The sequence below is a fragment of the Lepisosteus platostomus genome, chromosome 1 (genome assembly GCF_059453375.1).
Source record: "Lepisosteus platostomus isolate fLepPlt1 chromosome 1, fLepPlt1.hap1, whole genome shotgun sequence".
In the NCBI taxonomy this organism is placed as follows: domain Eukaryota; kingdom Metazoa; phylum Chordata; class Actinopteri; order Semionotiformes; family Lepisosteidae; genus Lepisosteus; species Lepisosteus platostomus.
This window is the reverse complement of record NC_142611.1, coordinates 32,033,114-32,049,979: the sequence shown is the minus strand read 5'-3', so window position 1 is coordinate 32,049,979 and position 16,866 is coordinate 32,033,114. Positions and strand designations below refer to the sequence as shown.

General features: G+C 36.1%; 1 protein-coding gene across 4 annotated transcripts in view; it reads left to right on the top strand.

Annotated features, from left to right (window-relative positions):
• The window catches only part of nwd2 (NACHT and WD repeat domain containing 2), a 211,979-nt gene that overhangs the window by 135,463 nt on the left and 59,650 nt on the right, over positions 1-16,866 (top strand). For all 4 annotated transcript variants that reach the window (XM_088627888.1, XM_088627905.1, XM_088627881.1 and 1 more), the window contains exons 5-6: positions 12,589-12,792; positions 16,056-16,203. In XM_088627888.1, the coding sequence (XP_088484014.1) occupies positions 12,589-12,792; positions 16,056-16,203 (352 nt within the window). The remainder of the gene's footprint in view (positions 1-12,588; positions 12,793-16,055; positions 16,204-16,866) is intronic.

Here is a 16,866-nt window from a genome sequence, read left to right as displayed (position 1 = left end):
AAATAATGTGGACCAGCATAATACTTTGAGTTTACAGCTTGTCCAAGGTCATTCATTATTAATGAGTAATATCTTTGGTAAAGGCTTTGATGCATAAAATATTTCTGCATCATTAAAATATTTCTGATAAAGGTAGGTTGTTTACTTTTGCCCAACCGAGCAATTTTGCTTTCATAAAATATACCAACTTTTTAATGACTGATGATTAACATGCTGTAATACACAGTTTAAATTTAAAAGCTCAAATGCTGTACATGAGAGGTTAAGCTTTATTGGCTCCTCCTGGCAGTTTTACAAGCTGATTCCAAATACTTTCCGGTATGACGTCAAATGACGCGATACAAACTTGATGAAACTTGATGCGATATGCCCACCGCGGTATACCACAAAATACCCCACCCGTTTTGAATGGCTGCATCTGTAGGTTGTCCATCGGGACCCTCCCCATTCTCTCTTTTGGCATCATTGGATCATGGCCTTTTCATTTTGTTTACAAGAATTTCTATACAGATTTGGTCCATAGTTACAGGGAGGGGGCTATAGAGACTTGGATTGCAGCTGTTGATGTTAAGTCCTTATTGCGTGTTGCTTCTGTTGTAGCTGTCTGTTTTATAGTATTATATATTATATACTATATTATAGTTTTGGGGATGCTTTGGATTTAAACTTAGAAATTTACCACTGATAATGGGTGGTGAAGGATGGGGGGATTTGGTTTTGTTCTTTGTCCTGCTACTGAATTTTACTCAAAACTGTTTCACAAAAATTACAGTAAAGCTTTAAAACACCTGATTGTAAAAAATGCAAAGCATGTATAAGCTTAGCTTTTTAGTGTGTATCAGTTCGAGAAAGGCAAAAACAATAAATTAAATATTAATGAAGAAAAAAACACCTTGGATTCATGACAAGCATGATTTTCAAAAGTCAGACAGCATTAAAAATATTATTAATGGGGGGGTCCCAAATATGTAAATAGGTTCAATATGTAAATGTGTTCATTCCAATCACAGGCTAAACTCTATGATTTCTACATGTTTTCATCCATTTTGTTAGCACTTTTGAACACATCCAATTCTGGTTACAGTGGACACACACTCATACCAGAACCATTTTTTCCCAGAAGCCAATTAATCTTCTGGTATGTTTTTGACTGTGCGAGGAAACTGGAGCACCTGTAAAAAAACTGATACAAACACAAAGAGAACATACAGGCTAAAAGTAGAAAGCATGTGGAATTGAACTGAGGGCCACAGCGATACGAGGAAGTAATACTAACCACTGCGCAGCAGTTTTGCCTCTGTATGATCTAGACATGCCAAATTCAGGACTGGGTGATGTGACTACATTTACTGGATTTAGTATAACCATTTCCACTTTTCCTGGCCATTCGCAATATTTAAGAGTCAAGACTTACATTGCTCCTTCCTGCTGAATGTAGGCAATCACATCACTTCTTTTTTGCAAGTGGATTAAATACGTTTCAAACTTTCATGAATACCTTGTACAGAATATATAAGGGGTCACATTATCAGTGTTTTGGCTCTTGCTATACATACTGTTATATACAAGGAGAGGGGGCTCAGGAGAGCGTAGATGGGAAATAATAATTACAACTTTTAAGTGATCAAAAATAATTAAAATCTGAGAGGGCTAGGTGTAATTTGAGGCATGTGTTATGGCATGTGTTCTTTTTTCGCTGGCACAGCTCTGGCAAAAGAGTAATAAATCATAGGCAAATTTGAATAAACAAATATATACAATAACTAAATGACACAAAATATTACTCAACAAAAAAAATATACCAGGTACATGATTTAGAATTTTACAACTTACAGGTGTCTCCCAAGTAAAAAATTCTACAGACCTGGAAAACCCAGAACTGAACAGCTAACCCTGTAACCTGATGCCTGATACAATGCCTAAACAGGACTTAAAGAGATATAAAACCTTTTGTCCTTAATAAAGACATATGTCCCAATGCTAAGCCACCCTTAACAACATGAAAATAAATCAGAATTTACTAAAAATATAATTAAAAAATAATCAGAATCTGGTCTCCAAGACTGATCAGAACAAGGTCCTCTCATCTAGCACAAACCTAGAGCAATAAATCTTGCTCCATCGGCTAAAAATATATTTAAAAAATAATCAGAATCTGGTCTCCAAGACTGATCAGAACAAGGTCCTCTCATCTAGCACAAACCTAGAGCAATAAATCTTGTTCCATAGGCTGTGTTCTGTTAAAGACTGATTAATGATTTATCAAGACGTTAATGAAACCAGAGTAAACCAGAACACTCCCTTTGATCCTCTGTATTTATTGGCCTGTAAAATCATCTGCAACTTTGTAAACTGGAACTCACTGTTTTTAAATTTTACAGTCACAATAATAACAGTACAGTCATAATAATACAAAAGCATATTCAATTCAATCCAAGTTTTTGATTTATACATTGTTTTCAAATCAATGCTGGATATCAACGATAATCACATCAGTAATTGAAACTTGTACTCAGTAGTACAGGAGTTAAGAACAATGGGTATTAGAATAGCTTTGAGAAGAATTGAGAAGAACTGATTATGTTTTTTTTTCCTTTTCAAGGACTTTTCAAGGCAAGCATCCATGAGATTATGCTTCAGACACATTCCAACATCAAATAACTAAAATTACACATTGTTAGTTTGGACTAATTTGTTTACCTGTATGAGCTATCCAGGGGTAGATATACATAAAAAAATAATAATAATTGCTTACACTTATATAGCGCTTTTCTGGACACTCCACTCAAAGGACTTTACAGGTAATGGGGACTCCCCTCCACCACCACCAATGTGTAGCATCCACCTGGATGATGCAATGGCAGGCATGGTACGCCAGAACACTCACCACACATCAGCTATCAGTGGGGAGGAGAGCAGAGTAATGAAGCCAATTCATAGATGGGGATTATTAGGAAGCCATCATTGGTAAGGGCCAATGGTAAATTTGGCCAGGACACCAGAGTTAAACCCATACTCTTTTCGAGAAATGCCCTGGGATTTTTAATGACCACAGAGAGTCAGGACCTCGGTTTTACGTCTCATCCACAGGACAGCACCTGTTTACAGTATAGTGTCCCTGTCACTATACTGGGGAATTAGGACCCACATGGACCTCAGGGTGAGCACCCCCTGCTGGCCCCACTAACACCTCATCAATATATTGATGGCAATTTACTTAGAAAGCCGATTGAAAGATTAAAACTGGTTGTTAATTAAAGGTGTGTTTGTGATCAACTTGGTGATTAAATACATTTTTATAATACAGTTATACTTAATTTCAAATATATGTTTGTAAAATGACGTTGTACATGGCAGGCGTTATGTTTTTCGTATTTAACTGTGGAAAAAGCGTCATACGATACAAAACAGGTTACCAACCCCTGGTGTAGACAAACAGTGGGAACACATAGTAAACCAGAATTAATTGAGGGAAGGTTATGTGAAGGGGATTAAAGAAATCAGATACTGAATGTATTCAAAACCTGACAGAAAGCCAATGCGTGGGATTAAAAACAGGAGTGATGTGATAACTTGTGTAGGATCCATTTTATTGTTATGAATCAATTAAACAATAATTTACAGTTTCAAAAATGGCTTCTAAACAAAACAAAATATTAATACAACACCAAAACATGAATAGCAAACCAACAAGAGTATTAGAATATATCTTTGAATTGATCTGCCATGATAAACTCCCATTGCTCAAACTACCTTTTTGTGATCAATATTTTATTTTCGAAACAAAAGAAATTGAATACAAACATCAACAAAATTCTCCCCTGTAATCCTCCCTCTTAGGAACAAACCCCTTTTCTACCCTTCCTGTAGATGACCAGTCCAGGGAGACCTGTAAAACCAATTCAGTAACTAGGGTAGGGTTAAGAGACCATCAATGCTATTATGTTTTCTACAACTATCTCCTAGAGAAATAAAAATTATTCTCCAGCACAAAGGACCCAAGCAGTAGACAACTCCATTAGTGCTACAATAAAGGCAAGGGCCCATTCGTGCCAGGGAAGAGAGAGTGACGGTTGCCAATGATGCACCATCCAGTTAGACTCTTTTCCGCAGAATCATCATTCAGCAGTAAAACCAAAGGGAAGCAACTCTGCTTCAACAGTGTGGTCATGTTGCACATACAGATGCAGCCATTCAAAATGCGCGGTAAAAACCCGCGGTACGGTAACCTACCCACAAGCCACCGCGGGGCACCGGAGGGTACCGCAGGGCAAGTGATTGGCTGGCCAAAATGACCGACAGGGGCACTCGTGGTGCATTGGTTGGTAGTGCAAAGATTTAATCATTTAATGTCTTTACTGTGCACATTTTAATCCGCTTAGTTTTGAATATTTATATGGATTTTACCACTAAAGGGAAATTTTAGTAGCTGAGCATAAAAAGAAGAGGAGCATAACGCATCTGAAGGTCATAAACGATATTAATTTAAAACATTACTGTATGTATGTGTAGTGATTCATAGCCGTTCAGGGACGCCAAATATGTAATGTTAGTGGCTCTCTGAAGGCACCAGTTCTGTAGGGTTTGGGCATTTACTGAGACAATTATTAATTGTAGCAGTAAATCACAAAGTTGATTCTTTTGATGGCTTTAGAGTCCAACCATGCGACATAACTCAAACAACGTGCACACACAGGTACTAATACACGAGGATACATTTATTAATACATAGAATATGCCTTAAACTAACAGATCTTATCGAGAGGGTTATCAGAATACAAAAGATATATATTCAATCAGTTACGAAGTGTTACATATATCAAGAGGACATACGTTCAGTATATCATTCATTAAGACCGTTTCATAAATTAACTTGGTTATAACTTCTACATTAGATACTCGAAACAAGTACATAACTCTTAGGAATTAAATTGATATCAACTGGTTGGGATAACAATTGAATTCTTGAGCTGTAATGCATTGAAGTTGAATACTCATCCAATCTTTGGGGATTCAGATCTCCTGCGGGCACAAAGAAACAGTTGCAGGCTGTTGCTGTCCAATCCGCGCTCTCTGGCTCGGTGCCAGGCTGTGCTGTGCGGCTTGCGACGGTGCGCTGCTGATGCTCACTGACCGGCTAGTTAGTGTTGGCTTTAACTAGCAAAGTTTGTGCACAGGAGAAAAGATGACTGTGGGTCCCAGCAAGTCAGGAAGAGGACCGGTTCGTTCCTAATGAAGAGCTAGTTCTGAATAGTGATTCAGCTGTCCACAGTTCCGACCTGTTCACAAGGCCTGCTGCTGGTTTCTCTCTGGCAACCTCCACTCTAGACTCTTAGAACAAAGGAAAGTTCTGGCACTCGGACACACTGGCCGTTCCGTGGTTGTCCGGGCTGAGTCTCAGGATGGTCAGGAGGCGCGCTGCGAGGATGTCCTGCCCTTGGGAGCCTTCTGCTCCTGGGCCGTCCTGCCCTGGAATTCTCCTTTGAACAGTCCACAGAATCCTCTCCAGAATCCCTTCTGAATCTTGTTGAATCTCTGTGTTGCCTGTTTTTACCTGGAGGAACTTCAGCTCATTGATTGGCTGAAAGTTCCATGGGCATCAGAGTCCCACGTGGGTTACTCGGCCCTACCAGTCCCTGATTGGTTGATCAAGGTGAGATATGAGTCACTTACTCCTGACACTTAGGAATGCAATCCAGATGTCCAACTCGCACTCCCTAGACAGATAGGCGCCAATGGATGACCATTGATCATGATAGCCAGGCTTAGCTAAGTGCATCCCCCTTTGGGAGCTGGTTTCTTATCACAAGAAAACATCTTAAATCAGCTTGCATGAATTCTTTCTCTGTGGCTGCACCACAGAGATGAACAGAGAAATTAGGCCTAATTTGGGAAAGCTCAGAAACACTTAATTCTGCCTTATTAATAAGCCTCACCGCTACATATGTAAACTGTACTGTGTATGGCTGGTCTTGGTAGTTTAAAGAAAAAATACACACCAGTCTTCCATTTCTCCCTAAACATTTTAAGCATGAAAGTTTTATGAAACGGTACCCAAATATGCGATTGCTGTATAGAATGAATTTTAATTAAAAAAAAATATTTAACACGAACATTAAGCTGTTTACATCTTCCGCCTGAGAACAGTCACCCTTTGCTACCCAACGCAGAATGGTGATTGGCTGACACCATCTGACACCCCTCTGATTGGAGAAAAAAGACGTGCTGGTTTGCTATACCAGGAAGAGGATTTCTTTCAATTCTAAACGTGTATTTTAAAAGTTTAAGAAGTAAAAACCTAACAGCGTACACAGATTTCTAAACTGATCAGGATCGTTATCTTTGTCTTATGCATAATAATGTTCACCGCTCTGTCCAGCAAATTAATAATAAACTTTATTTTATATAGCTTTTTAAACGAATAAGTAATTAGATTGCTCATAAACCTAATCACTTGCTTTTTCTTTTTATTAAGGCTCAGATTTCAACTATAGATCGTATTATTAATAACCATAATAACAACCAACCAACAAAAACAACCATATAAACATAATACCAACCAAAAACATAGATAACAACCACAATACAAAATCAAATAATCAAACCATTTTACACTCGCAAAGTCCTCCAATTAACATAATCCCGCCCCTTATGCAAAACCAAACCTTCCTCCCATCCCAGTTTATCCTGTTTATCATAAACAAAATCCACCTCAATTTTCAACATAAAGCATTACACAAAATCAATACCTCAACACTCCATACTCAACAACGATAATTCACAAACAGCCAGAACATGTAACTACACATTCCCAAACATACCCAAACATAGCCCCGCCCCTTATGCAAAACCAACATCCCTCCCCTGTTCTCTCTCTCCCCTGGCGGTTGTAATTGTTTTTATTTTCAAATAAATTTTAGCAAAGTCATGTATTTTAAAAATCTTAAGATTTTTCTATTTATGTCTTTATTTAGTGGTTTCATTAGTGACAAAGGCTAAACTTTCTTGGAAAAATGTCTTTTATGTAAACCATGTTTGCTATTAATTCATTCAGGGCTAAAATATGTTCATTGTCTTCTAATGAAAGAAGGGTTCCTTTCGCCGTAGTTGGGAGCCTAGCCTTTAACTAGTAAGTACTGTATTTACTGGGTTTTTGAGGGGGGGGGGTGTCTTTCGCTGGAAATCTCGCCTCCTACTTTGAAAATACCCCTGAAACCGGTTCAATTCGTCACAGCCAGCACTCCTGCAGAGAGTTGGGTTGTACTTGCAGTGCATACAGTACACGCGTTATGCTCTTCGTTAATGTCTGTGAAGTTTTATTTAATCTCTGAGCCATACTGATTCTTCTGGAAGCCAGTTTCCGCCGGGGAGTAAAAAAAAAAACACACTATGGTATTCTCTCCAATGCAGTGCAGTTAAAACATACCTCTGATGCTGCTCCTAAATGAATATCGTTTATGACCATCAGAAGCTTTATGCTCCTTTTCTTTTTTGCAGTGGATTGAACAGGGAGAGGCATTTCATGATGTACTTTTCACTGATGAAACAACAGTGGCTCTGGAACAGTTTTCAACCAAGTCGTTTTATAAAAAGGAGATATGTACACGTTACTGAAGCTAAAAGTTTAGCCTTTGTCACTAATGTAAACACTAAATAAAGACATATAGAAATCCCATTTTTAGGATCAGAGTCTTACATGTGGTTATTTCGAAAACGTTTGTACGTGCTCCTTCTTACCATGTTACTGTTTACCGTTACTGACCATATTAAGTTTAAGTGCCTGTGGGCACTTTTCCTGTCCGTGGGGGGTGGACCGTCTTTCATTAGAAGGTTAGTCTGTTCTACTCTGAGAATGTAGAGGCGGTGGGAAGTGCCCGCGGTCATTTAATTAGTATTACAATCTTAGTTATCTTTCTAGTTCACAGGTTTGCATGCATAATTTAATTTTGAAAGCCACTGAGACATCAGGTACTACTGTTGTATTTATGAAAAAGAAACAAAACAAAAAACATACTAACAACTGTGCCATCCTACTCCTTAGTTAATACATTTTATTCATAAACAGTTAACATTGTTAGCAAAATATTTTGAATTATATTTAACCCTATTTTTTCTTTAGTTTTGTATTTAACTTATTATATGATAGTCAGACTTAATGTATATTAATGTATATTTGAACAATGAAAATATATTTTTACAAGATTTTACATTAAGCACTTAAAATTAATATGGTTAATAATAGTAAACTGTAACATGCTGTTACAAGATCGGTTAACTGCGAAGAAAATCCTTTCAGAGAAAATGTTTCAGGTGTGAAGAACAAACCTGTTCCCACACACCCTGCCCCCACTACCATTAGAATATACACAAACATTTTAGCATTTCATTCTGAGCAGAAGACCCTCACACCTGAAGAGTGCTGGCTGTGACGAATTAAACCGGTTTTACAGGTTTCAATCACAGATTGGGACTCAGTAAAGTAACACACAGCGCCACTGGATTTGATAATACTGTACCTAACCAAAATCCGCAATATGGAAACAGAACCTAATTGTTGATAGATGATGTACTCGTAACATTTTTTCAAGACGAACTACAACATTTAAAAAATGACTTGTATGTACTTGATATCTCTAATCAATCCACGGGTTCCAGCACAAAACGAAACTAAAACTCATACCGTTTAGCGCTTCTTATTAGTTGCTCAAAAGTAATTTGACCGTATGAAATGCATAATATAAACCTAGAAACATATACGTGAGCAGTACTTAAGCACTGTAGTATCGGTGTTAAGACATACCTCTCAAATACTGTAAATCAAGTTAAAAATATCTCAAGACCGATTCTGGTCGTAATGAAACCATGTTTCGTGTATGTTTTCTTTTTCATCTTGAAATAACTCATTTCTAAATACCTTTTTCACTGTTAACATCTTGTAGCAACTTTGCGACAAAATATACACTCTGACAGTTCATCCTGCTACCAACATTAAATAAAACAAATATTAAGATTTCTATATTTATGTCTTTATTTAGTGGTTTCATTCGAAGCTTACAATGTTTAGGGAGAAATGGAATACTGGTGTGTATTTTTTTCTTTAAAGTACCGAGACCAGCCATATACTGTATGTTTATGTTAAGATTTCCCTTCAGTGGTAAAATTAGATATGAATATTCAATACTTAAACGAGCACAGTTAAGACATTAAATATACATATACATATTGTATACAGTACAGTTTGCATACGGTAATATGTTTATGTTACGCGATTAAAAAATAAATAAATAAAACTGAAAGGTCCAGCACCAGCTGGATTCGAACACACAACCTGCTAGTTGGTAGTCACGCACCTAGACCAGTAGGCTACAAGACAGCTCGCATAAGCAGGCAGGCGAAACAGCCCTGCCGCAGTACACGGATATAATCATACCGTTATTAAATTCTTGAGATACGCGATTCCATATTATATTCCCTTTTAATCAAATTCTAAAAGTATGCTTGTTGACTCCGGTATCACGTTAGTTAAAGACTTCAAAGCTTACAATGTTTTGGGAGAAATGGAATACTGGTGTGTATTTTTTTCTTTTCATGATAGGTGTCGCATTTTAAATCATTTTCGTAGTTAGAAATTATGAAACGCCCTGTTAAAAGCAAGGAAGTTTTTATGCCCGTTGAAGTAAAACAAAATGCCTGACAAAGTATGGCTTGGACAGATTCCAAGTGCTTGTACAAATGTGCTAAAGAAATTATACTTTGAGTATACAGCTTGTCCAAAGTCATCCATTATTAATACTATTAGTAATATCTTCAGTAAAGGCTTTGATGCATAAATATTTCTGATAAAGGTAGGTTGTGTACTTTTGTCCAACTGAGCAATCTTGCTTTCATAAAATATACCAACATTTGAATGACTGATGATTAACATGCTGTAATACACAGTTCAAAATTAAAGGCTCGAATGCTGTACATGAGAGGTTAAGCTCCCCCTGGCGGTTTTACAAGGCGACGCCGGATAGCTAGTCACGTGACACACGTGATACCGCGTGATACCCCAGTGGGCGTGTCGCGGTATGCCGTGAAATACCTCACCCATTTTGAATGGCTGCATCTGTAACCTTTCCCAACACATAAAACATATTTGCTTTTCTAGACTAGGCCAAATGTTTCTAAATGAGTTCTGAACTTCCTGGTGAAGATAGCTGGGCTGGGCTAATGTGGTCCAACTCATCAGCTGCTCTGTGCAGGGATTCTCAGTTCCAGAGAGAGGGGAGGGAAAGCTTTGCTGAAGAACAACTCTCCAAGGAAGTGAGCATCTTGCTGAACTTTGGTTTTAAAAATCTGCTTGGGTCCAGCCCCAAGTGAGATGGGGTGGGAGTTCCAAGTATAGCACTTCACTGAATATGCTCAGACATGCAGAATGTTGACAACAAAATTGAAAATCAGTTGAAAATAATAATTGGTTCTCAAAACATAAGATGTATTCTGTTGCAGCGGAAATCTTGAGCAGAATTATTTTCTTTACTGACTCACTCTCTTAGCATGACAAGTCCTGACTCAATACTCCTTGCAGTCACATGTTAGGTAAAGTCAGATTGCCTGGTTAGATGGAGAGGAAGGAGTGAGCAAGCAAGCCAGTGACCTGTGCAACACCTTTTTAAACCAGGAAATCATAGTTGATGTTAGGATGTCATCAGATATAGTATTTCCATCCATCCTGCAGGTTGCTCATTAAGTGGTCATCTTTTAAGTGATGGGCAGTGACCTCTGACCTATAGTCCTGGGCAGATGGGGATGGGAGACTGAGGGGAGCCAGGCTAGCAAACTATCTTTTAGGGAGGTTGAGAGTTGACGTAGCTTTACAATGTCCATGTGTCCTTTTCTGTGGTACAGACTTGGGCCATGGATATTAGATAAACCCCTTTCAGCTTCATTTCTAGTGTTTTACACAGAGGCCAAACCTGCTTTGTCATGGCAACAGAAAAATATATTAATATCATTGAATTATTAGTGTATTAATATCACTTGCTGCTAGACTTGTCTATGACCTTCTTAAAAGATACTTAGCTGCAATTATTAATCTTTGAAAAAATAAACACATATGAAACAATTTTCCACTGCAGACACAGACAACATAGACTTGAGATCAAAATCAAATTCTTCAATTTGAATCAAACTTCAAGGATTAATTGACCCAGTTGCAGCATTGCGTTTACATAAATGATGGCAGTAACCTATTAATAGTCTCAACCATTTCACAATTCAAAACGTCAAAAGGTTTGGCCTTATTAAAAATCCCTTCCTCCCTTTCTAATTTGCACTGTGTCCGTGTGATTACGAAGCAAAGGCTAACATAAGCAATTCTACAAAATTTTACAAATTTTACAAAAGTAAGACTTTAATAAATGAAAAAGACAATGTTGAAAAAGACTTATTCATCAACATTTAAATTAAGTACATACTCTCCGTTGTGGAGTTACTCCAGTGCTGTGTTAGACTCAACATTAATTAAACTTGATCTCCCATGAATCAAATTAATACGATTTTCAAGTTTCTGTTAGATACATAAAGAATGCATAGTAAGGTAAGTTCCTTCTGCAGATGAATAAGGCAGATTAGGTGTAATGCACTCCTAACCAGCATGCACCAGGGATTCTATTTACACTCAGTTTCATTCTTTCACAGAAAATTGACAGGAACCTAAAGCACACAAGTGATTTTATTTAGTATGTATTTTTTTTATGATTACTGAATATTACAATGTGGAGTAATGAAATATACAGTATTCATAAATTGCATAAAAACATAACTCTCTCCAACGTCTGACTAGTTATTTGCAGTACAATATATTGTTAAAGTGTATTCTAAATGTGATGTTTTGTTTTTCTAATTATAGAGTTTTGAAATGTATTGCCATTAATTTCTGTCTTCCTGTATATGTGGCAGTGGTTTCCTTTCTCTACCTCATAGACTGCTAGCTGTTGCAACTTTCTTTCTCTCTTTCGCTCTCTACCCCCTTCATGATCAGCAGACACACCTGTAGTTCTGCTTTCTTGTCTTTGCTTCCTCACACTCACTGACTTAGCCAGGGCAAACAATGGAAAATTGCTGCAATATCATGAATGATCATTTGGAATACATAAAGACTTGCTGCCTAAAAAAGACCTGTTGAAGTCTTCAAGTATGAGAAATAATATTTAAAAATGTGTGTTTTGTTTTTTCTTTATTTTATTAAATCCATTTGGGCTGTAAGCATTATGTATAATGCAGTGGCTTTAAACTAGATAAATCTTGCAATTGTTTCAGCATTTAATGTAGAATTGCCGCAGGAGGAATATGTTGATTAATCAATATGATTATGTTCATTTAGTATGCTAGTTTATTTATTTTATTGTTCATTCTGTACTACACACCCTGCAGTAAATCTGGTCACATCCCAAATGAAAATAGAGCAGATTGTTGTCAGAGGAATAAGGATTATCATGATGTTTGATTAGAGAAAATGAAAAAAATCTATCAAGAGGCTTCTGTTGTATTTCTCCCCATGAAGAATAAAACAAGCTCTTGTTTTTTTTGCTTTTTTTAACACAGGGACTTTTAGGTGAAAAATATGGCAGTATTCGAATCCCTGGAGAGGTGGAGTCAGCTGAGTTTGAAATGATTCTAGATTCTGCTACAGAAGCTGGACTAGACACCAGGATTTTGGAAGAATGTTACTGCAGAGATGAAAATGCAGTTCCACCAGCATACTACCTCAAGCCAAAATCTGAAATTCTGAAGAATTTACATAATTCAGTAAGTGTAACTTTGTAAGATTTATTAAGACTGGACTTTTATTAAAACAAGGATATGAAAACAGTTAATCTGCTTCAAACCATCAAGGTATATGGGAACAAAATAAATATTACAGACAAGTTTTCATTAGGTGTCATGCCCAGCTGGTCAGCAGCATGCAGTCCTCAGTTGGCCCAGGAGATAGTAACATTCCCACAGTCAGACACGCTCAGGTTGTTTATCAGTTTGCCCAAAGGTCCACCAATAATCCAATCAGTCCTCCCAATTATTCTGTTTTGTTCTCTATTTAATACTGTTTCCGTCACTTGATCAGTACTCTTGTGTGTGCTTTTTTTCTTGAAGCACTGCATTCCATCTCTGAGAAACACATATGCCTAAAAGCCTAAAAAACTGAAAGACTTTAGAAACCTGAAACCTGAATCCAGAAAAATCTGAAACCTGCTTCTAGCACCGATCCAGTGGCGTCTTCCCACAACTCCAAGTTTCTTCAGATTTTTTCTCTTTTCTCAGACGACCGCAGACGGGGCTACACAGATTTAATCAATGCTTGCTCATCAATGCTCCACTTGAGCAGCATCTGCAGGTGGCAGCATTACTAAAATTATCATGCTTTATCATGTTTCTCTTTTCCATATTGACTGTGCTGCATTTCATGCAAAGAGCCAACCAAAACATTCTGTTTTTTTTGGGGGGGGGAAATAAAGATAATTGGATCATTTGGAAAAATAATTTGTTTACTATTTTTATTGTGTATTCAAGAATGCTTATTTGGTCCTCCTGCATTCACATAAACAAGCATATATATGAACAGCATCTAGAAGCTTGACTATGCCTTCATTTCCAAGTTTAGCACACTTTTCTTTAAAGTACCGGGACCAGCCATAAACAGTTTACATACTGTAATACTGTATGTTTATGTTCCAAAATTAATATCGTTTATGGCCTTCACACGCGTTATGCTCCTATTCTTTTTATGCTCAGCTACTAAGATTTCCCTTCAGTGGTAAAATTCCATATAAATATTCAATACTTAAACGGGCTCAGTAAAGACATTAAATATAAATATACATACTGTATACAGTACAGTTTGCATACAGTAATATGTTTATGTTCCTAAATCAATATCTTTTATGAGCATGTGAAAGGCATGGTGAATCGGATATTCTCAAAATTACTGTACTTTGCATATAAATATTCAATACTTAAACGGGCTCAGTAAAGACATTAAATATAAATATACATACTGTATACAGTACAGTTTGCATACAGTAATATGTTTATGTTCCTAAATCAATATCTTTTATGAGCATGTGAAAGGCATGGTGAATCGGATATTCTCAAAATTACTGTACTTTGCATGATTGGAAACAAATGTGTGATTGGATCAACAAAATGCTGTGGTGTTACTTTTACAAAGACGGTCAATGAAAAAAAGAATGTTACTTGTTGCTTATTATAATTATCTTAGTGTTACATCTATTGCCTATATAGGCTATTGAGTTGTCTAAGAATTTAGAGACAATATTCAACACCTTTGCAACATTTGCAGTTCTCTATGGATCTTCAAAGCACAAAAGGGAATGAGGTGTTTAATGAGTTGCATTGGTTCTGAAACACACTGATCAAAGGAATTATCTGGTTTACATTAGTTAAATTTTTGGTAAATCATTAAGAGTCGTTAAAAGTCCAGTAACACGGGATAAAAAGACAAGGGAGAGGAGGTAGAAAACAGTGGAGAGAGGATGACAAGAGAGAAGAGACAGTGCCAGGCAGGAGTTTGCTCTGATCAGTCTTAACACCAGATTTGAATTAAGTATTTAAACCTCATTAAGAGACTTTGCAATTCTGTTGTTTTTAGGAAGCTCTCATTGTCTGTATAAGAGAACTACTTTGTTAAAAATGACTGCTTCTGGTTAGTGAATTCGTTTTTAGAAGAGGGAGCTAGGTTTCCCATTCACTTTGTAGCATCCATGTTTATACATGGAGAGATTTAACTGGAAGCCGTAATCTGTTTAGTTTAGAAAGCAGGTTTATCTATGTTGTTGGCTTTACAGTATATAGGATCTTTGGATACTTGTTAACAGACTGAGGTTTTTCTGTGTGGTCAGGACATAGGTCTCCAAGTTGCCTTGTTTACTTATTGAGTAACTTGTATATTGTATTTTATGTTGTGTGTTCTTAGTGTGTGTTATTGTCATTATTAATAACAATTTGTTTAATCCATTGTGTGTGATTTATTACACTTTCACCAAAGCTATATCAGAGAACAAAGAACTCAGGTACCTCTTATTATATCAACTGTGGTTGTGATCATTTATTTTACTTATTGATTATTGATTGATTACTTATTGATTACTGTCTATTTCTAAAAAAAGGTCTCTATTTTACATTTTTCTATTCTGTTGATACTAATAGTCCTACTTGTTAAGTTTCCAGGTGAGTCCTGACAGGTAGTTCTTTACTATTGTCTGCAATATGGCCATGCTGAATACAAATGTTTCTGTGTAGGTTCCTCTGAATAGATTTGACATTCCAAATAAACCAAATACTAAATCATGCTGTAAATAAGAAATAAGAAAGTCTGCAAACAATATCAGCATGTTGGTGGTGTCTTCATGCTTCCAATTGCTTTTAATTCAAAGCACATAAAATTCTGCCAAATTGCCAGTGATCAACGATGTTTATTTCACCTAAATTCTGAATAATTCAGAGCTCAGAATATTTGCATTTTTCCATAAATTATAAAAATATTATGGGTATATGCATAAAAAGGAATTAATTAAAATTTGAAATGATGGGCAATGGTTTAGATAATTTTCATAGCAGTATTGACAGTCTTTGCAGCACATTATCTTTGAACAGACTGTTGTGCAGCATACAAATGGACAATCAAAGTACCATAGCTATACAGTAACCACAGGTTATGTGTCATCTGTTAAGAATATTTATTTCAAAACTATAATATTACTATGCACTTAAAAAAACACAGTCATGGTTATGTAATTTTTTAAAAAATTGCACTGATGGATTAATTAAAGTTAATTAAAGATAGCCACCATATTAGATTTTTGCATTGAGATATTTACATTTCTACATGTTTCTTAAACATATTGTATATGACAACTGAAAAAACTGTGTAAACATTACCCCCTTTTTTGTTCTTGCATTTATACTGTATATACAGTATATTCCTAAATTCTCAAGTCGTTATCAGTTGAAATATAGAAAACATGATAATATTATAGTGCTTTTCAATTTCACAGATGGAATCTGCCAACAGAAACTTACAGAATGACAAGAGCTGGCAGAACATAGCAGATGGGATAAAAAAAGTTTTCAAAACAGCTGTTTCATTACTTCAGGAAAAGGGCACTATGAAAAACAGCCAGGCCAAGAGATTCCTTTGCTCTGGTAAGTACTTATTAGAATGATTGATTGATAACATAGTAAACTAAAAAGTAGAAACTGTGTTTAAGTTTCAAAAAGAAACATACTAATAATGATACTCATAAAATATCAATATTTTTTCGTTACATAAAAATAACTCAATATACTGTAGCAGTTCCCCTAAAAGATTGGGTTTACAAGTCATTTTACCAGAACATATGGCATATACTATAATGCTAAAAAAGAAAATGGAATAATTAGAATAAAAGTTACAGATTTAGCCATTCAAAATGCATGTTAAAAATCCATATTTTACGTGATTCGCGAAATCACGTTAGTGATCGTTAGTGAAACGATTTCCTTCATTTAATCTCTCTATTGTGCATGTTTAAATCCACTTAATATGGAATATTAATATGCAATTTTACAACTAAAGGGAAATTTTGGTAACTGAGCATAAAAATCTGAATGTCATATTGTCATAAACTATACTAATTTAGGAATATAAATATACATACTGAATATAGCAGGTAGTGGTAGCTTAAATAAAAAGTGCACAACAGTATTCCACTTTCTTCATAAACATTTTATGCATCAAAGTCTTTAACTGAGTCACGTACTTTGGTTATTTTGGAAAAATTTTGACGTGCTCATTCTGAAGTTTATATACTTTGTAAAAAGCTATAA